Source organism: Bos indicus x Bos taurus, chromosome 11 (assembly GCF_003369695.1).
Source record: "Bos indicus x Bos taurus breed Angus x Brahman F1 hybrid chromosome 11, Bos_hybrid_MaternalHap_v2.0, whole genome shotgun sequence".
Taxonomy (NCBI): Eukaryota; Metazoa; Chordata; class Mammalia; order Artiodactyla; family Bovidae; genus Bos; species Bos indicus x Bos taurus.
Window position 1 is genome coordinate 105152229 of NC_040086.1, and position 20380 is coordinate 105172608.

Genomic DNA, 20380 nt, shown 5'->3' on the forward strand with positions numbered 1-20380 from the left:
GGGCCTCATCTCTGGTGAAAACTCTTCTCTCCTGAGCTCCTGCCTGCGGGCCCTTTCCAGCAGCACCTTAACAGCTCTGTTAGAAGGGCCAGTGAGGGGAGAGGAGCCCAGCCCCTCCTCCAGGTTGACCCTGTCTGCGTCCCCCAACTAGAGCCCGGTGCCTGCGGGCAGGCGCTGTGTCCTGGCATCCAGTGGGTCCCCTTCACCCCACACACCACCCGCCACACACAGGCTTGCATGGACTTTATTTATTAAAACAAACATCTGTGCGCTATGTACAGGTCTGGCTCCCAGGTGGGAGGGCAGGGGACCGAGCTGGGGTGAGGGCAACGGCAGCAGGAGGGGTGGGGAGGGGGGTCAGGCCCCTCGCCTGGCCGGCGGGGCCAGTGTCTCCATTCCTGACCCCCGGCCCGCCGCCCCTGGCAGCCTCCCTGCGGGAAGCCAGGGTGAGGGAGCCTTATCCTAAAGCAAAATAAATAGGCGCCTCGGGTGGGGCCGAACCCACCCCTCCCCTCAGCCCAAGGCCGGCAGCAGCCACCATCCAAACTGGGTGTAAGAGCTCAGCCCGTGGGGAGGCCAGGTCCTGCCAGGAGAGGTCGGGCGGTCCTGGCAGCCCGGGGCACCCCGCGGCCCTGGGAGTAGTGGGCAGAGCTGGGCAAGGGCAGAGGCCAGGGGCCGGCCAGACCCCAAGGCTTTAAGGCAGAGCAGGGTGAGGGTGTGCGCAGCCCGGGGCGGGCCAGCCTTTGGCACAACGAGGGGAGGGCGGCGCGGCGGCCGAGGGGGCAGGGCTGGAGGGGGCTGAAGCCCTTGGTCCTGGACCGCTCACTCCAGGGCCTGGCAGGTGGGCGAGGGGGGAGGGCACACGTGGGACCTCGGCCACCGCCTGACTTCTGTTCCCACCGCGTAACCTTGACGCACTCCGGCGGTCAGCAGAGCGTGTCCGTGTTGAAGGAGAGCTGGGCCTGGTGGACAGCGACAGGCTGGCTGGAGTGTGTGAGCCCGCTCCCGGCCCAGGCCGGCCCTTTCGCCGGCCCTCCCGCCTCTGTCCGCCCCGAGCTCCCTCTCAGTGCCGGACTTCCCGGTGGTCTGCCCCTGCCAGGCCGGTGGCTGCTGGTCCCAGGCTCTGCTCCGCCCACCTCGGTTCTGCCTGGCTCCAAAACGCCCTCCGTTTCCAAGGTGCTAGGAGGTCGGCGTGGTCTGTCTCCCCTGACTGCGCCCAGGCCTCCCAGATCCACTCTACTCCCGAGTATCGTGGGTCCCTATGCCCTCGCCCCAGCTCAGAACAGCCGGGGTCCAAGGCCCCGCCTCGCCCCGCCGTAGCCCGGCCCTGCCCCTCCCGAGCCCGGCCCCCGTCCCAACCTGAGCCCAGCCCCTCCCCCTGCGGAGCCCGACCCCCACTCCCAACCGAGCCCGGCCCCCGGCCAGCCCGCAGCCCTGACCCGAGCCCCTGGCTCACCCGCTCCTCCTCGAAGCTTATAAGGCCCTCATCCTCCGTGTCCAGGTCCTCAGGCTCGTCGGCCACTAGCGCCCGCAGCTCAGTGGGGGGAGGCCGCGGCCGGAACAGGCTGAGCAGGCGGCACAGCGGGGACTGTAGGCCAGAGGGCGGCTCCGTCTCCTGCTGCTCCAGGTTGTCGCTCTGCTTCTTGGCGAAGTTCACGAACACCTGGTGGGCGGGGGCGGGGGCAGGGGGTGGGCGGGGGGCCGGCCCAGCGGGGAGGGCGACCCCAGCCCAGGGCACTCACGTTGTCCAGGGTGGTCTGGCTGACCGAGTAGTCCTCGACGCCCAGCACGCCCACCACCTGTTCCATTTTGCTGAACACCTGCGCCAGCGAGATGTGCTCGGACTTGAGCTGGTACTGCACCTTCGTGTGGTGCCGCTCCTGGGGGGCACAGAGGTCAGAGGCCGCTCGGGCGGTGCCCCCTTCCCCCCGCCCCTCAGGCCTTGCCCACCTTGAGGATGGCCTCCGGGAAGTTCCTGTTGAAGAACCGCACCACGTCTTTCACGTTCTGGCTGCTCTTGGTCCTCACCGTGATCATGTAACCATCCCCGAACCTGCGGGACAGGCTCGTGGCCACACCCCAGCCAGCAGAGGGGCCCAGTCTCGGCCTGTCCCCGTGGACCCCCCGCCCCCTGTGACCTCGGCCGCCCCCGCCCGGGACCACGCCCCCCTGTGCCCCTCCCCCCAGGCCCCCACCCCCTCCCTCGCCCCCCTGTGCCCCCCCCCAGGCCCCTCGCCCCCCTGTGCCCCTTCCCCCCAGGCCCCCCGCCCCCTCCCTCGCCCCCTGTGCCCCTCCCCCCCCCAGGCCCCCGCCCCCTCCCTCGCCCCCCTGTGCCCCTCCCCCCCCAGGCCACCCGCCCCCTCCCTCGCCCCCCGTGCCCCTCCCCCCCAGGCCCCCCGCTGCCGGGGCTCACCGGTTCTTCAGATGCTGGATGCTACCCAGACAGCGCAGGCGCCCGTTCACCATGATGGCCAGCCGCGTGCACAGCGCCTCACACTCCTCCATGCTGCAGGCAAGACCCACAGGCTGGCACGGAGTGGAGGGCCCTGTGGGGGGGGCGGGCGGGGCGGGGCACGGGCGGACCTGTGTGAAGTCAGCACCACCGAGCGCCCTGTCTTGATGAGGTCCAAGATGAGGTTCCAGAGGAAGCGCCGGGCCTTGGGGTCCATGCCTGTGGTAGGCTCATCCTGGGGGTAGTGCCAGGCTCAGCCGCTGTACCCTGTCTACCCCGGCTGGCCCCACCAGCTGCTTCCCACCCGGCTCACCAAGAACACAAAGATGGGGTACCGATCCTCATCCCACCCTTGGGGTCAGTCACCAGGAAGGTGAAGGTTGGGGTACCTGATCTCCAACCCACCCCATCCCCTATCCTCCCCCATCCCCCCAACACACCCCATCCCCCATCCTCCCCCATCCCCCATCCTGTACCCAGTGCCACCCCTGGGCTCACCAGAAAGATGAAGGCTGGGTACCCGATGAGGGCAATGGCTGTTGACAGCTTCCGCTTGTTCCCTCCGCTGTAGGTGCCGGCGGGCTTGTCGGCATACTTGGTCAGCTCCAGCTTCTCCAAGGCCCACTTCACCACCTGGGAGTGACGGGAACGTCAGGGACCCCCCCTCCACACCCCCACGCCGGCCGCCTCCCCCGCCGGGCAACCCTCACCCGCGCCTCGTCCTTCCAGGGGATGCCCCGGAGCCTTGTGTACAGCTGCAGATGCTCCCGGGCCGTGAGCTCGTCGAACAGGGCGTCGAACTGCGGGCAGTAGCCCAGGCTCTGCTGCACCTGGAGTAGCTCCTTGAGCACGCTGGGGACACAGCGCCGTCAGCACCAGGGCTGCCGCCGGCCCGCCCGCCCAGGTGCCCACCCGCCTGCCCGCACCTGTGCCCGTTGACGAAGGCCTCGCCCCCCGTCGTGCTCTCGTCCCCCGTCAGCATCTTGAAGGTGCTGGTCTTGCCCGCGCCGTTGACACCCAGGAGGCCGAAGCACTCGCCAGGACGCACGCCCAGGCATAGGCGGTCCACGGCCAGGATGCGGCCGATCTTCCGCGACTTGTACACCTGGCGGAGGTGAGAGGGCAGCTGCTCAGCAGGCCCCGCGAGTTCCCACTGGGTCCCAGCCTGCCCCGGGCCCCGCCCCCAACCTACCCCGGGCTCCGCCCCGCCCCCACTCCCCGGCTGCCCCGGGCCCCGCCCCCCGGCCTGCCCCCAGCCTACCCCGGGCCCCGCCCCCAGCCGCCCAGGGCCCACCTTGGTCAGGTTCTCGATTTTGACCATGTCGTTGTCTGCATCTCCCCTGAGCACTCGCTGCCGCTCGCTGGCCACATCCACGTCGTCCTCCACGGGCTTCGTGGACACGGGCATGCGCCTGGGGGGCGGGGGCGGGGCAGCGCGTGGCTGATGCCACCTGGTGCCCGCGCACCTGGGCTACGCCGGAGGGCAGCGCCCAGCCCCGCCCCCACCCGCAGGGCCCGCGCACTCACTGCGGCTGCCGCAGGAAGTTGTACTGACACATGATGGTCAGGAGGAAGCCCACGAAGCCCTCAACGGTCATGGCCACCAGGCCCCTGGTGACGATGTCCCACTCGAAGGGAGACTTCATCTTGTCAACCTGGCCTGCGGGGCAGCTGGCTCAGGGCCGGGGCCTCAGGAGCACCCGCTTGCCCCCAGGTCTGGAGCCCGCCTAGGCCCCCCAGCCAGGGGCCGCGCCGTCAGCCCCGCGGCCTCACCGATCTTGGCGTAGTACTCGTTGATATACTCGTTGTACGCCATCTCCATCAGCCCGTGGCCCAGGTTGTAGTTGGGGAAGATGAGGAAGCAGCTCTTCAGGTAACTGTTGACAACCTTCAGGTCCTGGAGGGTCACGGCGGAGCGGGGGGTGTCAGGGCACAGCCTCAGCCCTGCCACCCCCCACCTCACCACCCCGGCCCACCTTGTCATGTTCAAAGAGCTGTAGGAGGAAGGTGGCCACGGTGGCGGTGATGCCGATGAAGAGGTTGATGACGATGAGAAACACGTAGGCCGAGCTGGGGACCTCGAACCAGAAGGAGGCCGGGTACATGATGGGTGTGATGGACCACCTGCGGGTGGCAGCCAGGCGGCGTCACTGGGCCGTCGGCCTCCTGCGCCCCGCCCCACCCCCACCATCGCCCCTTACCCGTAGAGCAGGAACAGGGAGAGCACGGCCGGGAAGTTGGTGGGGGACGTGTAGGCCGGCAGGTCAAACACGAACAGGATGAGGACGCAGCAGGTGGCCGGGACCAGGTAGTTGAGCTACCGAAGCAGGGGTGGCAGGTGAGGGGCCAGAGCCGGAGAGGCCTGGGGACAGGGGCGAGGGTCCCCAGAGCAGGACGGGGGGCCCAGCGAGGGGCAGGGGGGCGGGGGACGGCCGGGGGTCTGGGAGCACACCATGTCCCACACGTAGTTGGCCAGCCAGTAGATGACAGGGTTGCAGCCGCTGACAAACTGTAGGTGCTTGGCCTTGGTGGACTTCTCGGCCACCAGAAAGACCACGAAGCTGGCCGGCACGAAGGACATGGCCACGATGATGAAGATGGCGATGACCACGTCGGTGCCCTGCAGCCTGGGGGCGAGGAGGCCCTCAGCCCTGCCCGGCACGCGGTCCCGTGGCGGCGCCCACCCCCACCCCCACCCACACCTACAGGTAATCCAGAGAGAGGCTGGCACTCGTCTTGTTCATCGGGTGGTTGGTGACGGTGATGCCTGCAGCACAGGGGTGGCCTCAGGACCTGCTCTGCGCCTGCACACCCGCCCCACCCTGCCCCGCTCACCCACCGTAGGCCGCAGGGTTGCCCTTGCTCTTGGGCAGGTTGGCACGCAAGATGGCATTGTTGAGGCTGTTGAGGTAGGTGGGCATGCTATGGTAGCCCTTGTTGTTGTAGAAAACCTGCGGGGGCACAAAGAGAGACCCCCCAGAGCCTGTCATCGCTGCAGACCTTGGGGGAGGGCGGGATGCGGCAGGGCCCGGGGCCGAGCGGGGCTCACCTGGGCAGCCCTGCGTACTGCAATCCTCCGCACCATAGCCGGGGCCCGGGCCCCAAACGAGGCTGGGATGGACTTCTGGACGTTGCCAAAGGTGATGGCCCCGTACCTGGGCGAAGCCGACCGCCTGTGAGGCCAGGCGGGCAGTGGGGGTCTGCTGCCCATCCACGGCCAGAACGCCCCTCCCCTCTGCTCACCGGTGCAGCCGGAAGCGGTCAGAGGTGAAGAGCAGGTACTCGGAGACATTGTGGCCCGTGATGTCAGTCAGAATGTCACCCGTGACCACCCGCATCTGGGGCGGGTGCCCGCCTACACCGCCTGGGCAAGAGAAGCCGGTGCCCTGCCCAGAGCAGGTACAGCGGACGGGCTCCCGCACCAGGTGTGGAAGGGAGGGCGCCGATGTCCAGTTCTCTGCAGGCAGAGCGCACAGTCAGCCCGGCCCCCGCTTTCCCGAGCCCCAGGCGGCCCCACTAGCCAGTACCTGACCCGGAGGTAGGCAGCAGGTCCTCGTCCAGGGTCATGGGGGAGTCGGATGGGGCGGGCGAGGGTGGGGGCGGCACGAAGTTGGACAGCGGCAGCCCCTGCGTGAAGGACTCCAGGCACATGCTGTCGAAGAATCGTGCGGCCAGCAGGCGCGACTCACCGCTGCTCAGGTTCAGCGTGGGCCCCAGTGAGCCGTTGGCCGGAGACTTGAGCACACAGGTGGCTCCCACACCCGACGGCAGCCTGAAGGTGCCCACCAGCTGCTGGGGCCCGGCGTCGGGGGACAGTCGCAAGCTGGGAAAGCACAGAGCGAGCCCAGACGGGGGTCAGGCCAGCCCCCCAGCCCCCGCACCAGCCCCCGCCCCCCACGGCAGCCCTGGTGCTGGCTCACCGGTATTCCCGGCGCTCCTCGTTGGCGTAGGGGATGAAGTTGCCACGGGGCTGTGTGTAGTTGTGGTACTGGGAGGGGGACAGGACCAGCGGGGGCAGGTCGCCTGGTGGGAAACGCGGGGAAGCCTGAGCAAGCTCCTACAGCCTGCCAGCACCTCACGGGCCCAGGCCCCTCTTCCTAGTACCCACAGGGGACCCAAGCTTGGAGTCTGCACCCCAAAGGAACCCCAGAGTGTGCCCACCAGCCTCAGCTACTGTGCCCAGGGCCCCCCCATGTGGCTCCCAAGCAGGCGGATGTCCGGATATCTGGCTAGGCAGCCTTACCGATCTCTGGGACGGAGAGTGCCACGGTCATAGCCACGCAGACGAAGAAGGCAGGGAGCAGGATCTGAGAGGACAGTGCCTTGGAGTTGCGCCGGGCGCAGTGGAAGCGCTTCACCAGGAGCCCGTGGAACTGGCGCACCTTCAGCCACCAGCCCTCCAGCTTGCGGCTGCCCTGGCCAACCCGCGCGAGGGTCTCCGCCTCTGCCTCTGCACAGGAGGCAGGAGCTGAGCACGGGCCCCGCTCCACCCTCCAGGGACCCTCCCGGCAGTACCCAACAGCCCCCACCTTGCAAGCTGACATTGTCAGGGTCCTGCAAGTTGTCACAGAGAGGGCGGTAGTCGCCGAAGACATCGGTGTAGCCGGCCCCCTCGTCACCACGGGCAGAGCCCACCGAGGATGCAGACTGCAGCGACACCTGCGACTGGGCCAGCTCCGCGCACCGCGCCAGGTTGCCCGCAGGACCTTCCGCCGATACCGGGTCCGCAGCCCCCGGTAACACGTCTTTCCTAGACTCTTTCACATCTGCAGAGGTGCCAGGGGAGACGCGTGGGGGCTCAGGGCGGTCTTCAGCTGCAGGCCTCCACACTCCCACACCCACCCACCCCAGGCACCAGCCCCAGCCTGACCCTGGGGTCTCCTGGCTCCCTGTTCCCACCTAAAACCCTTGCCCCCAGAGACAGCATAAGAGTGACAACCCTAGGCTCGCGCTCAGAGCTGGCGGAGCCAGGGTATGGGGGCAGAGCTGATCAGCAGCTCTGGAGTCTCACCTGCCTCACTGTTCTCCAGCGACTGGTCCTCCTCCGACACCTTAAGGAACACTTCCTCCAGTGTCGTGTCCATCAGCCCAAAGCTGCTCAGGTGCAGTGCATCCAGACTGTGCTCCAGGTGCTGTGAAAGAGCTGCGTGAGGCCCACCTCAAAGAGGGTGGCCGCGGGGCAGGTTGTGCCCACCTCTTGGGCAGCCCCGCCTCCTCTACTGGCCCCGCCCCAGTTCTGCCCCAGTCCCAGAGACCAGTCCTGCCTCCTCCACCAGGCCCGCCCCCTCCACTGGCCCCGCCCCCGACCCCAGTCCTGCTTTCTCTACCAGGCCCGCCCCCTCCACTGGCCCCGCCCCCGACCCCAGTCCTGCTTCCTCCACCAGGCCCGCCCCCTGCTGGCCCCGTCCCTGAGCCCAGGCCCGCCTCTTCTGCTGAACACACCTCCTCCACCTCCCCCACTTTCTACAGACCTCTGCCCCACCTCCTCCATCACCCGAGCCCGGACTCACACACCTGAAAGAGGCGCTCAAAGGCCCCCTTCTTGGCGGCCTCACTGGGCAGGATGTAGGAGAGCTCGGTGCTGGTGTCGGAGACCAGCAGGCAGGAGGCCACATGTTTGCGGATGAACTGGGAAACCTGGGACTCGGAGCAGCTGCTCAGCTGGGCTGGACCTGGGGGGCTGGCTGTCAGCCCTGGCTCTGGGAGGGTAGGAAGAGCTTCACTCAGGGGCTGGGGGAGAGGGTGGGCCAGGCCCAACTAGCATCCTGGGCCCACTGGGCAACACAGTGAGAGCCAAGCCCCTCAACCTCACTGGTCTTGAGGAAGAGTCTGGGGCAGGTGGCTTCCGCACAGACCTTGGGGACCCCCGGGCTCTGCAGGCCGCTTAACCAGCGTGAGGCGGTAGCCGTCCCCGTAGGCGCCCTTGAGGAAGAGCGGTGAGCCACAGCACTTGAGCTTCCCGTGGGAGATGATGGCAATGCGATCCCCGAGCAGGTCAGCCTCATCCATGTGGTGGGTGGACAGGAGGATCGTGCGGCCTGGGGGAGACGGGGGTCAGAGGGGCGGCCAGGTGGGGCCGGGCAGGGGGCCGCTCTCTGCACCCTCGGCGCCCGCTCACCCGGCTTGTACTTCAGGATCAGGTCCCAGATGGCGCGGCGCGCGTAGGGGTCCACGCCGGCCGTGGGCTCATCCAGGATGATGGCCCGGGAGCCGCCCACGAAGGCAATGGCCACCGAGAGCTTGCGCTTCATGCCGCCGGACAGCGTCTGCACCAGCGAGTGCCGTTTGTTGGAGAGCTCCAGGTCCTCGATCATCCTGGGGGCAGACGGGAGGTAAGCCGCAGGGCTGGGGTGCTGCTGCTTGCAGCCTCGCATCCACCCAAGCCCCACCCACTTGTCCATCTCCTTGCGGATCTCCTCCTGGGCCATGCTCTTGAGCCTCGAGTAGAACCAGAGGTGCTCCTCCACCGTGAGCCGGTCGAAGAGCACATTGTGCTGGGGACACATGCCCAGGTTCTTGCGGATCTCGTCCATCTCCGTGCGGATGTCATGCCCGTAGATGGTGGCCGAGCCCGACGTAGGTGGGAACAGGCCGGTGAGGATAGACCTGGGCGGACAGGTGAGGTCACGGCCCCACCTCCTGCAGGGAGCCCTCCCTGCCACCCACCCCCCGGCACACACATGGTGGTGGTCTTGCCAGCCCCGTTGTGGCCCAGGAAGGACACGACCTGGTTCTCATAGAGGTTGAGGCTCAGCTTGTTCAAAGCCAGCTTCTTGTCGTTCTTATAGACCTTGGTGAGCTTGTCCACGCAGACTACCAGCGGCAGGTGGGTGGGTTCCTCTTCCATGCCCCGTGTCTCCTCTGCACGGGGGCCAGAGTGAGCACCAAGGATGTCCTCAGCCCCCCAAAGTCAGCAACTGCCCCAGTCCCCACCTGGTGTCCACTCACCCAAGCGCCGGCTCTCCATGGCACAGGCTTGATCCTCCTCCATGACGCTGAGGCGGGGGGTGCGAGCCCATGGCCAGTTCCACTCCCATGCCTCCGTCCGCCCGCTGCCCAGCCAGTAGGACTTCTGCAGTGGGAAGTACCAGGGCCGGGGCAGCCCGTACATGCCTATGGGGAGAGGGGAGGCTGACCCAGGGCCTGGGGTCAGTGTCCCCCCCCATGCCATGTGTTCCCCTAGAGATAGCCCCCTTCTCCTGTTCCCCTCCCCTCCAAAGGGCTCGGTACCTGGGTGCACAGCCTCAATGTACCACGTGAGCACCCCATAGACGACCGCATCTACCATCAGCATGGTGACAGCCAAGAGCAGGTTGAAGTCATCCCCTTCCACGGGAGACTGGCTGAATGTGTGCCACTGGATGCCCACGCCTGCCACCTCGTACAGAGCAAAGTACTTGGAACCCAGGCCAAAAGCTGTCGTGGACATCAGGGACTGAGGAGACAGCAGTGTCAGTGCGGGAAAGGAGGCCGGACACCCCCAAGCCTGGGCCACCCCCATGACCCTCACCGCGATGCACTTCTCGAAGGCGGTGATCTTGTCGTGGGCCACCTCCTCACGGATAGCCACGTACATGTAGGGCACGTAGCTCAGGAAGTAGATGATTCCGCCGCAGGCCGAGGCCAGCTTGGCCTTGGAGTACAGCACAGACACCAAGAAGCTGGGGGCAGGCAGGGCCATGGGCCGTCAACCACACCCGAGTCCTGGGTCATTACTCGAAGCAAGTCCACCCTCCAGCCCGCTGTGCCACACAGCACTCACCAGAACATGATGGTGGCCACGGCGTAGACAGCCAGGAAGAGCCAGATGATGAGCACGTGGCTGTGCGCAAGGACCTGGCCGTACTTGAGTATGGCGGTCAGCGCCGTCACCGAGATGGAGAGCTGCACGCAGCCCGTGATGAACCAGGCCACCCAGTGCACCGCGTTGTTCAGGCCCATGGTCTTCATCACCTGTGGGGCAGCAGGGCAAGGGGCTGCCCACGGCTGCTCCCCACCTGTACTCCTCTCCACCTCTCACCTGTCTCCATCGCCCCCCTCCTCAGCCCCACCCCTTCCCTCTTCTCCCCTCCTCCATCTCCCCCACCTCCTTCAGCCGGTGCTCCTTCTCAGCCACAATGTGCTGGATGGTCATGGCCACAGAGTAGACCCAGGAGATCACCATGCAGAGCGGCATCATGTGCTCGATGACAAACAGAAAGCTGGGGGGAGGGAGGGGCGTAAGGCGGAGGCGGGCGGACGCGGCGCCCAGCGCGCGCCCAGCGCTCGGTGGGCACTCACTCGTCCCGCGTGTAGCACGGGTAGGGGAACATCTGCACGTAGTTGCCGGGCTCCACCACGTCGTGGCCCACGAAGGTGTCGATGATGGCGCGCTCCATCATGTCTGCGGGTGGGAGGAGCAAGAGGATGGTGGTCAGCGGAGGCTGCGCCCCGCCCCCCGCGGCCCCAGGGTCGGCCCTCACCCTGGATCCAAACGAAGCCATATAGAAAGTAGAAGCGGCCGCCGGTGTTGGGCCCCGGCCGCCAGTAGGCCCGGCGGATCTCGTTGGTTTTCTCCGTGAAGCTTGAATTCTGGCGGATCTTGTAGTGCACGTGGGGCGGCAAGGAACCGTCCTTGCGGGTCTGGAAGATCACACCTGGGACAGGAGAAGGGGCGGGGCGGAGGGAGGGGAGATGGGCGGGGCCGAGGGGTGGGGGCGGGGCCGAGGGGTTGGGCGGGGCGGGGTGGGGCCGGGGGTGGGGGCGGGGTGGGGCCGGGGGTGGGGGCGGGGTGGGGCCGGGGGTGGGGGCGGGGTGGGGCCGGGGGTGGGGGCGGGGCGGGTGACTGACCGTAAAGGGGGACCGGGATGGGAAGGTCTCAGGCAGGGGAGAGGCGGGGGACCCGGGCTGGGGACCTGCCCAGGGGGCTGGCTCACTAGCGAACACGGTGACATTATCCTGGTAGGCCTGGTTAAGGGTGTAGTTGACAATGCTCTCCTCATCTGGAAAACCCTTGAAGATGTCCACGCTCACCTAAGAGAGGACAGTCATGAGAGGCGACCTGGGCACCCGCAGGGCCCATGGGGCCCACCCACCCACCTTGGACATGAACTGGATCCAGCCGCAGGCCGCATTGTCAATGGTGTCCAGCTGCTGCAGGAGGACTGAGCCGTTGGGCAGTGAGAAATTGTCCTGGCGCAGGGCGGGCGGCAGCTCCTCGGGTGACAGGCTCAGTGCCTCCGGGTGCTGCTGCAGCTCGGCCACATACTGGGGGAGGGGGAGACCGGTTCAGAGGGTGGCCTGGGCTGGCCAAGGGGGCCCTGCCACACCCGCCCAGCCCGGCCCCCAGCACCTGCTGCAGCCAGCGCAGGTGTTGCTGCAGCCTTCCCTGCTCCAGGTAGCTGCGGATCTCCGCCGAGATGTTGAGCCACACCTGGGCGTAGTGAGTCACGTTGCCTACAAGGGCGAAGGTCTCATTGGCCTGCAGAGGGTGAGGGCAGAGCATGGGGCTCATGGAAGGACCCCAGCCAGCAGCGGGCTTCTCACTCCTTACCTCCCTCCGTGGCTGGAGGCCACCCACTGGCCAGTCCCCACCAACCACCAATCTAGGTCTGGCCAGATGGCCCCTGGAAGCTCCAAGGCCTTCCCTCCCAGGCCTCTGCTCAGCGCCTCCCCTGAAACCCCCTCTGCCCGGCTCCCAGGAAAGCACAGCCTCCCCAGCCCCTGCCACCAGCGGTGTCTTCCCCGGCCCTTTGTGGGACCCCTCCACGTACGTCTCGAGTGGCCCTGACACTTGGCCCTCATCTCCCCCCATGCTCATCCTAGGGAACCCCTCCACAGCCCCTCCCCTTCCTGGACCATCTCCAGCCCTGGTTTCTACTTCTTCCAGACTGCAACCCGGGAGGGCCACAGACACTGCTCTCAGCTGGTCCCAAACCACGCAGATGCCCTGCCCAAATCTCACCCAGCGGACGACGCTCTGGACGGTCTCTGCCTGCGGCCCCTCCTCTACCCTCACCAGTGCTGCCCAGCCCTGGTCATGCTCAAACAGCCAGGACCCTGCGCCACACCAGCCAGGCAGGGCATCCTCAAGGCAGCCTTCAAAGTGCCCCTGCACCTCAGACTTGCTCACAGGTCCCCTCACCCAGAGAGCCAAGCCCCGGAGTTCTCAAGAGCCAGGGCTGCACCCCTCTCGTGCCAATTCTACCAACCGCCGCCCCCCCACACTGCGTCCCCAGCCTGCAGAGCCCTCTGCCCAGCTCCCTCAGTTCCTGCCCCAGAGGACACAGGCCGCCCGCGGCGCACACCTTGAGAATGACACGGTCTGCCTCGGAGCCCGCGGGTGCGTACAGGATCTTGGGGTTGCTGGTCATGAGGTGCACGAGGAGGCCCAGGTTCCGCTGCTCCTTGCTCGTGAAGCCTAGGGAGCTCATGTTGCCCCTTCGCAACGCCTCAGGCTCGATGGTGCTGGGGCAAGCAGGCGAGACTCGAGGTAGGACGGGGCATCGGCAGGGAAGGGTGGGCGCGGGGCTTCCGAGTGGGTGCAGGTGTCAAACAATTGGCATGGAGTAGGGGACCATGGACCAGGACCAGGGAGGGGGCATCAGAGCCAGGCCTGGGGGCAGGCCCAGCAACCCCCGGCTTCCTCACCCCGCCCCCTGCCACCCACCTACCGGTTGTTGCCACACAGGATGGGCTGCAGGCCGGCCCAGAGCTGCACGAACGCGGAGCACTGGCCCTGCAGCGCGTCCGAGGGGGCCGGGGCTGCAGCGGGCGGGGCCCCCTCCTCAGCTGTGCTGTTGGAGCCGGGGCCTGCCCCAGCCCCAGTGCTGTTGGCGGCCCCGCCAGGGCCACTGGCTGCGGGCCCAGGAGCCCGGCCTGCGCAGGCGCCCTGAGGCAGCAGCAGGGCAAGGGCTGAGAGGACGTCCACGTCCCGCAGGACCTTCTGGGCATCCAGCAGGTCCTCCAGGAGTGCCTGCAGCCGCGGTGGGGGTGGCGGTTGCTGTGGGGCGGCAGAGCCACTGGGGGCATCCAGGCCCAGCTGAGGGGAAATGGGGCGAGTGGGCAGACGCAGGCCCAGGGGCAGGCGCAGGGTCTGGGGGCTGCTCTGCAGGGGAGGCTGAGGTCAGCGTGGAATGGGGAGGACACCCGCAGGAGACACAAGAGGCGAGCAGGGGAGCAGCCCGGGGGTCAAGGAGCACCAACCAGGGACGGGAAGACAGGCTGGATCGAAGGCCCAGGGCAGGGGACCCAAGGGCAGCTAGGCAGAGCCCGGGCCCAGGCACTCCTGAGGAACCCCAGCACACCCCCTCGCCCAGGTGCCAGATCTGCAGGCCGGCTGGCGGGCAGGCCTCACCTGCTGGGCGATCTTGGCTGCATCCAGTTGGTTCCGGAGCTCGGCAGCCAGCCCCGAGAAGCGGTGAGCACGGGCTGCAGCCTGCCCTCTGCAGACTGCGTCCCGGTATCCCTGCAGTGCTGTCTGTTGACCCCGGGGCACAGTGAGGACCCGGCCCAGCTCCCTGGAGCCTGGCATGCACGTGAGCTGCTCCAGGAGAGCAGGGGCCAGCAGCAGCTCCTGGGGGCAGGGTGCAGAGGAATGGCTGAAAGGAGCCCCAGCCAAGAGGATACCAAAGGCCTGGCCCACAGGGCCCAGGGCTTTACCCTGCCCTACCCAGCGGGCGGGTCTGAGACCACCCAGGTCCTGCAACAGCAGGTGGGGGCAGGGGGAGGGAGAGAGACGCATTCCCACCCTGCCTCCTGGGGACAACCACCTACTCCTGGGGACCCCCTCACCCTCAAGGGGAGCCCTCTCTTCACCCATCCAGAAGCAGGCAGCGTGTGTCCCTCACCTCCATCCGGAACAGGGGCTGCTGATTCCTGGGGGGCCCTGAACCCCCATCCAGGCCAGGCGAAGGGCCAAAAAGCAGGCGATAGACCTGAGCGTGAGGGGGTCGTGGCTCAGCTGCTGGGGCTCCAGCCCTGCACCCCCACAGGAGCCGGCGGGGGGCCAGGGCCAGGGCTCCCCCAGGAGCAGACACAGGAGCCCTGCACCCCCACGGGAGCCAGCAGAGGGCCAGGGCGGGGGGCCAGGGCCAGGGCTCCCCCAGGAGCAGACACAGGAGCCCTGCACCCCCACGGAAGCCAGGGGAGGACCAGGGCAGGGGGCTCCCAGGAGCAGACACAGGCGCTCCACTGAGGCTCCTGGCCCTCACCTCAGGCAGGTCCACCTGGGCGGCCAGCAGAGCCCGGGCCGCGCTGTCGGGCAGCGACAGGTTCTGCGTCAGGAAGCGCCACAGCTCCCGCGGGTCCCTGGCCACCGAGTCCAGAGAGAAGGAGGACCCTGGACAGGCAGAAGGACAGGGCTGAAGGCCGGCCCTGCCCGGGGCCAGAGAGCCCTAAAGGGCCTCAGAACTGAGCTCCTAGCAGCTCCCACTGTGGCTGAGCCACGGTGACGGGCAGCAGCCACCAGGTGAGCACCGGGCAGGGGTGTGGGCGTGGGACCCGCGGCAGGAGGCACCCGAGCCCGGCTTCAAACCCCGCTGACCGCTGACCGAGGGCTCCGGCACCGCCCCGCCCCGAGGCGCACCTGCAGGTCGGGCTGCGTGGCCGTCCAGGGGGTCTGGGCTGGCGCTGAGGGCTTCCAGGTGCTGGCGCAGCGCCTCTAGCTCCGAGCCCAGGCTGGGTCTCGCCGGGTCAAACAGGTTGCCCTCCTCCACCACGCGGTTGAGGCGCTCCAGCAGCTGTGTGACCCTGCAGCACCACTGGCCGTCACCTGCAGGCCGCCAGGCCCAGGGTGGGGCAGCCGGGGGCGAGGCCCAGGCCCGGGGCGGGGCAGCCGGGGGCGGGGCACTCACGTGGAGTTGGCATACTGAAGGAAGCCAAACTCGTCCCGCTGGCCGTCGGGGCACAGCGACTGCATGACCGGCAGGATGCCAGCGGAGGTGAGGGGCGCTGCCGTGTAGAAGGCTGGGGGGCAGGCGAGAGGGCCCAGGGCCGGGGAGGGGCGGGGTTGGGGGGTGGGAAGAGACAGAGGCCGAGAAGAGAGATTTAGAGAAAGTCAGGAAGAAAAGCAGCTGCAGGCAGCAGACAGGAAACAGAAGGCTGAGTGTTCTAGTGCAGATGACCCCAGCAGGTCAGAGGTCAAAGGGCATCTCACCATCCCTTCCCCACAACTGCTAGAGCATCCCTCTTCCCTCCACCAGCCAAAGCCAGCGCTCTGACTGCTTCACCAAGAACACAAGGCGGCACTGCCAGGGCTCAGGAGCACAGGGGGCCCCTACTGGGCAGTGACCTCTGACCTCTCTGGCCAGCTGGTTAGTAGAGTGAACGCAAGAGCCCACTAGGTCTGAGTGGACAGCGGCCAGGTTCTGCAGCCCTGCACAGCAGGGCCAGGCAACCCCACCCTGAGTGACACCGGGGAGCCTGACCAGGGAGCCACCGACGTCCAGGGGACTCCAGCCTTGACCTCCCACCACCCCACCCCCACCCCACTGAGCCAGCTGTTCCTGACAGCAGGCAGGGGCCCTGCAGGACCCAGCTGGCCAGGAGACTCCGTTAGTGCAAGCGAGGGGCGGGGGAGGGCGCAAGCTTCACCAGGAAGCCCCTCAGGGCTCCTGAGGTTGCCCGGGCCAGCCGGGAGGCGACCACGCACTTACAGACTGCATGCAGGCCCAGGAGGAGGACAGAGACCATGCAGGGCGGGGAGGGGGCAGAACAGAACAGAGGAGACAGTGAGACCCAGCGCTACGGTCACCCCAGCCCAGCCAGGCGTGGGGCATGGGACCGCGGCGGGGACGGGCACCCCTGTGCCCAGAGGAGCCGTGTGCACACCGACGGGTGTGCGAGACGCCATGAGGGCCGCCTGCCCGCCCCTCCCGGCCGGGCCCCAGAAGCCCCTCACCTTCCTTCACAGAGATGGTGGGCTTCTTCTGCCGAAGCCCCAGCAGGATGAAAAACAGGACGAGCGGGATGAAGATCTCGAAGGCCAAGACCCACTGGAAAGGGCGGGCGGAGTGAGGCCACCTGCCCAGGGCCGGACAGGACACACCCAAACCCTACTCTCCCTCAGAGAGACACCCACCCCTCCCAGGGCCAGCCCAGCCCCACTGAACCCTGCGTGCCCCGCCAGGGGCCACAGGTCCACCCAGGTCCCCCAAGCCCACAGAGATCACAGCCCCTTCCTTCCAGAACCTCTTTGAGGAGCGAGAGGGTCAGTGTTCTCTGGCTCAAGCGAACCAGGTCTCCACACCCAGTCCAGATGTGCCTCGCTGAAGGCCGGCAGGGACAAATCAGGCAGCTTGTGGTCCACGCTGACCCACGCGTCGCCCAGCTCCTTGCCTGCCTGCAGGGCCGCCTGGGCAAGATCTCAGAGGATCCAGGAGTGTCTGGACTGGCCTGTGACTCCCACCCCCGCCCCCAGGGTCAGCCCTCCTCCCTGCAGCTGTAGCGCCATCAATCTCCCCTGCTGGCAAAGGCCCAAGAAGGTGAGGCCTGGGTGAGGGGAGGGCCTGGCTGTAGCCCTGGGCCCTAAGCCTCGGGGAAGACCTGGTCAGGGGTCTGACAGCACCCCCCCGCCCCCTGACCCTGAGACGCAGGTGCCTCCTGCCCCGGCCCACCACGACCCCAGGTGGCTCGAGTGGGCGCGGCCCTGCCTGCCTAGGGCCTCTGATCAGGGTTCCCTGGGAGACTTGGCTGCAGGCTGAGCACCGAGGTGAGCCCTGCTGGGGCCTGCCTGGAGCGGGAAAGAAGTGCCTGGGGTCCAGACTTCCCTCCATTCCTGCCTGCACCCCTCCTGGCTCAGGGAGGGCACGGTGGAAGGGGGAGGCGGACCTTGGGCTGGCTGCTCTTTGGGGGTCCCTGGCCCACCCGAGGGCACATCCTGACCCCTACCCCTACTGAGCTTCTGCGGAGGCACCAAGGTTCCTTTAGCCTCACCCCCACACCAAACTGACTTCAGAGCGCTGACCCAGCGGTGCTCTCTCTGGCCCAGGGCCCAAGCCCTGGTCCCCCAGGGCGGGGCCAGATGCTGCTGTGTTTACTGGGTTGACAATAGGGCTCTGTGGTGTGGAACACCCTGCTGTGTGTCTGCGCCCCACGCCGGCCCCAGCCCGTGCCAGCCTCCACCCCCGCCCTGAGCCAGCAGCCAGCCTGAGGCCAGCCCAGGAGGCATCGTGGACCAGGACAGGCGCCTGCCGCCTGCACACCGAGCGTGGCTGGGGTCACTGCTGCTGAGCCGGCCCCACCCACCCCCACCCTGCCTCCGGGCACCTCCACGAGTAACTGCAGCAACCGGCCTGCTGCCTCCTCATTGCTATAGCAACGGCCGCACATGAGCTGCTGGGAGGAGGGAGGCCTGCTTGGCGGGCAGGTGGCCAGAGGGGCATCTAGTTACCGCAGGCAGTGCAGGTTCAGCCCCACCTGGGCGCCCCACCCAGCGGTCTGCAAGGTGGTCAGACCCCTGGCCCTGGAGACGGGCCAGCGCCCCGTGTGTCCCCTCCGGGCCCTTCCCGCTGCGTCCAGAAGAGAACAGGTGAGGCCTGAGGACGGAGGCGCTGCCCCCGACTGCAGGGACCTGGTCCCCCCACCAGGAGCAGCCAGAAGCCCCAGAACAGACCGGGATCCAGACCGAGGTCCACACCGGCAAATGGAGAAACCGAGGCGCAGAGCTTGGGGAGGTGGAGCGAGCCAGGCACAGAGAGCCTCGGTTCCTGCCCCAGACCAGGCTTCTCCCAGGGCACATATGCACCCTCAGCGAGGCACGCAGCACGCAGGCAGACCCTCTGCCAGCCAAGTCCAGGGAGCCAACTGTGACGCCCAAGACCCTCCCAGAAAAGTGGACGAGTGCGCCGGCCACCTAGCCTGCCCCAGCTCCCTGCGTGAGCCCAGCGAGGCCTCAGCCACCTGGAGGAAGAATTCCTGCTGTGTTGTGGCCACAGGCCAAGGACCTCCACAAGCCCAGCCATCCTTGGGGGCACCATGGGGCGGGGCAAGGAAGGCTCTGGGGAGGCCCAACCTGACATTCGGGGGCTACTCCTGGGTGTAAGTCAGTGGGCACCTCCCCCCTGCTTGCCAGGTGCCCACTTCCCTGGGCCTTGGGGTCCCCAGGAGATGCTGGGGCCCTCATGGGAGCCTCTGCTCCTAGCTCCCATCCTCCCTGCCAGGAATTTGAGGGCTGACACTGACGCATGCCCACGTCCAGTCTCAATCCCTCCCCAGGGCCCCGCCCTGCTGGCCCCAGTTACCCAAAACCTGCAGCAGAGGAGGCAGCACCAGAGGCTGCAGGTCTGATCCACAAGCCCAGTGCCAGCCAGCCCCGGGCGCCGCGGGCAGGGAGCGAACACAAGCCTGGCTCCCTGCCAGGGCCAGGTGCCCAGGGGAATCCTGCCAGGCCAGGGTGATGACGGCTACCCTGCCCATCTGCAGGTCTGGGTTTCCCGCTGTGCACTTTGAAACCCCTCTCAGGGAGGGGCCCAGGCAGGAGCAGGTCGGCTCAAGGGGCCCCGGGGCCAGGTGGGACAGGAGCCCCCAAACTCCAGAGGAGCAGGAGGATGCCTCCACCTCAGGTTCCATCTCCAGACCCAACCTGCCCTGAGCCCCATGCTGGAAAATCCCCAGTGTCCTGTCAGGAACCCGAGCTGCCCAGGCCTCGCTGCGATGTGGCTGGTGCCATCTGGGCAGGCCAGCAGATGCCCCTGCCCTTCCCAAGGCCGGAGCAGTGGCTGTCAGTGTGATGACACCCATACCGCCCCAGCCCCACTCCTCACCGGTGCTTCAGCCCCTGACAGCTGCTGTGCCCTGCACCCCCAAGGGTAGGGCAGAGGGCTGGGGAGCATGGTGGTCAGAGGACCCAGTCCCGGGGGGAGGCCGGGTTGGGGGAGTGGAGAGTGGACCGCTTCAGGGAGGAGGGCCCCGAAGGACAAAAGGGTGCGGCAGGGCCTGGGCGGGCCAAGGCAGGCACAGCGAGGACGCGGCGCGAGCCCGTGAGCGAGGGTCGGTGGATGTGTGCGAGGAGAGGCTCCTGTCCAAGGACAGAGGGCTGCGCCTGGAGGAGGGGCAGGGTCCCTGCAGGGGCACCAGGGCTGGGCCCAGAGACCTCAGCGCCTCTGAGTCGGACCCAGACTCCCAGCCGGTCCTCTGCCGGGGGAAGCAGGGCCTCCCGCTCCCCCAGGAGCCGGGGGCCACCTTCCAGCCCTGAGGCTGGCCCGGGAGAGCGCGTTGCGGAGGGCGCCCGCCCCGTGACTCAGCCGAGCTCCACGAATGTCAGCGGACGCGGGCGGCGGGCCGGGTACAGCCAAGCCCCCTCTCTGGAGGCCAGAGCGCGGGCAGGGGCGAGGGCAGGAAGGGGCGACCACCCGCCGCCCCGCCCGCCTGGGGTCCACGCGCGCCCGGCCGGGCCGCCGCACGTGCGCGCGGGGAGCGCGCCGCCGGCCCCGGTGCCCGCAGCCTCCGGCTCCGGCCGGCCCGCGGCGCCGGGGGTCGCTCACCGGGCTCCGGCGCTTCAGCGTCACGTTCTTCCAGAGCAGCAGCTGCAGCTGGTGCAGGAAGCCCATGGCGGGGCCGCGCTCCGGCCGCCTCCGCGCTGCGGCCCGCTCCTCTGCGCGCCCCGCCGCCCGCCGCCCGCCGCGCCGCTCGGCATCGCCCGCGCGGGGCGGGGTCTCGAGCCTCCGGGACCGGCTCGGCGCTGGCTCCGCCTCGGCGGCCGCGGCGGCAGCGACTCGCACCGCCCCCCGCCCGCGCCCTGCCTGCGCCGCCCCCGCTTAAAGGGGCCGCCGGGTGCCCTCCGCACGTCGCCCGACCCGGGTCGCCTGCCCACCGGCGTTTGGGCGGTTCCCGGAGCTCTGACCCGCCACGAGAGGCTTTCTGGTTGCCCCGCTCCCTCTAGGCGTTGAGGTGATGCGCCCAAGAACCCAGACGTAAACCGAGATCCCCGACTCAGTCCCAGGGCGCTCT

The 20380-nt window shown here is 68.2% G+C and overlaps 1 protein-coding gene across 2 annotated transcripts; it reads right to left on the reverse strand.

Moving 5' to 3' along the window:
- Window positions 1-226: 226 nt before the first annotated feature.
- On the reverse strand, window positions 227-20031 carry ABCA2 (ATP binding cassette subfamily A member 2). 2 transcript variants are annotated; one of them, XM_027556914.1, is made up of 49 exons: window positions 19915-20031; window positions 16332-16425; window positions 16087-16089; window positions 15286-15397; window positions 15018-15181; window positions 14644-14771; window positions 14281-14367; window positions 13788-14006; window positions 13105-13472; window positions 12739-12898; window positions 11784-11912; window positions 11531-11698; window positions 11368-11464; window positions 10915-11088; window positions 10733-10835; window positions 10539-10653; window positions 10215-10405; window positions 9963-10113; window positions 9683-9887; window positions 9401-9565; window positions 9133-9313; window positions 8846-9058; window positions 8571-8767; window positions 8308-8490; window positions 7967-8151; window positions 7464-7584; window positions 6982-7218; window positions 6696-6902; window positions 6373-6475; window positions 5980-6275; window positions 5696-5909; window positions 5502-5607; window positions 5292-5403; window positions 5159-5219; window positions 4905-5079; window positions 4654-4769; window positions 4429-4576; window positions 4226-4349; window positions 3980-4112; window positions 3747-3864; window positions 3379-3557; window positions 3163-3304; window positions 2951-3085; window positions 2584-2687; window positions 2414-2506; window positions 1951-2053; window positions 1743-1880; window positions 1457-1663; window positions 227-962 (listed from the first exon to the last, which is right to left on the reverse strand). In XM_027556914.1, the coding sequence occupies exons 1-49, from the start codon at window positions 19978-19980 to the stop codon at window positions 927-929; spliced, it is 7266 nt and encodes a 2421-aa protein (XP_027412715.1). In that variant the 5' UTR covers window positions 19981-20031; the 3' UTR covers window positions 227-926. The 2 variants fall into 2 exon arrangements, with proteins under 2 accessions (XP_027412715.1, XP_027412717.1); XM_027556916.1 differs by lacking the exon at window positions 16087-16089.
- Between the last annotated feature and the right edge of the window lie 349 nt (window positions 20032-20380).

Coding starts and splice junctions, on each gene's coding strand:
- ABCA2 (XM_027556914.1), bottom strand. CDS start 19,980: ATGGGCTTCCTGCACCAGCTGCAGCTGCTGCTCTGGAAGAACGTGACG. Junction 14,007..14,280: donor AGCCCCTGTTCCGGATGGAG/GTGAGGGACACA, acceptor CCCTGCCCCCAG/GAGCTGCTGCTGGCCCCTGC. Junction 9,059..9,132: donor GCTGGCAAGACCACCACCAT/GTGTGTGCCGGG, acceptor CTGTCCGCCCAG/GTCTATCCTCACCGGCCTGT.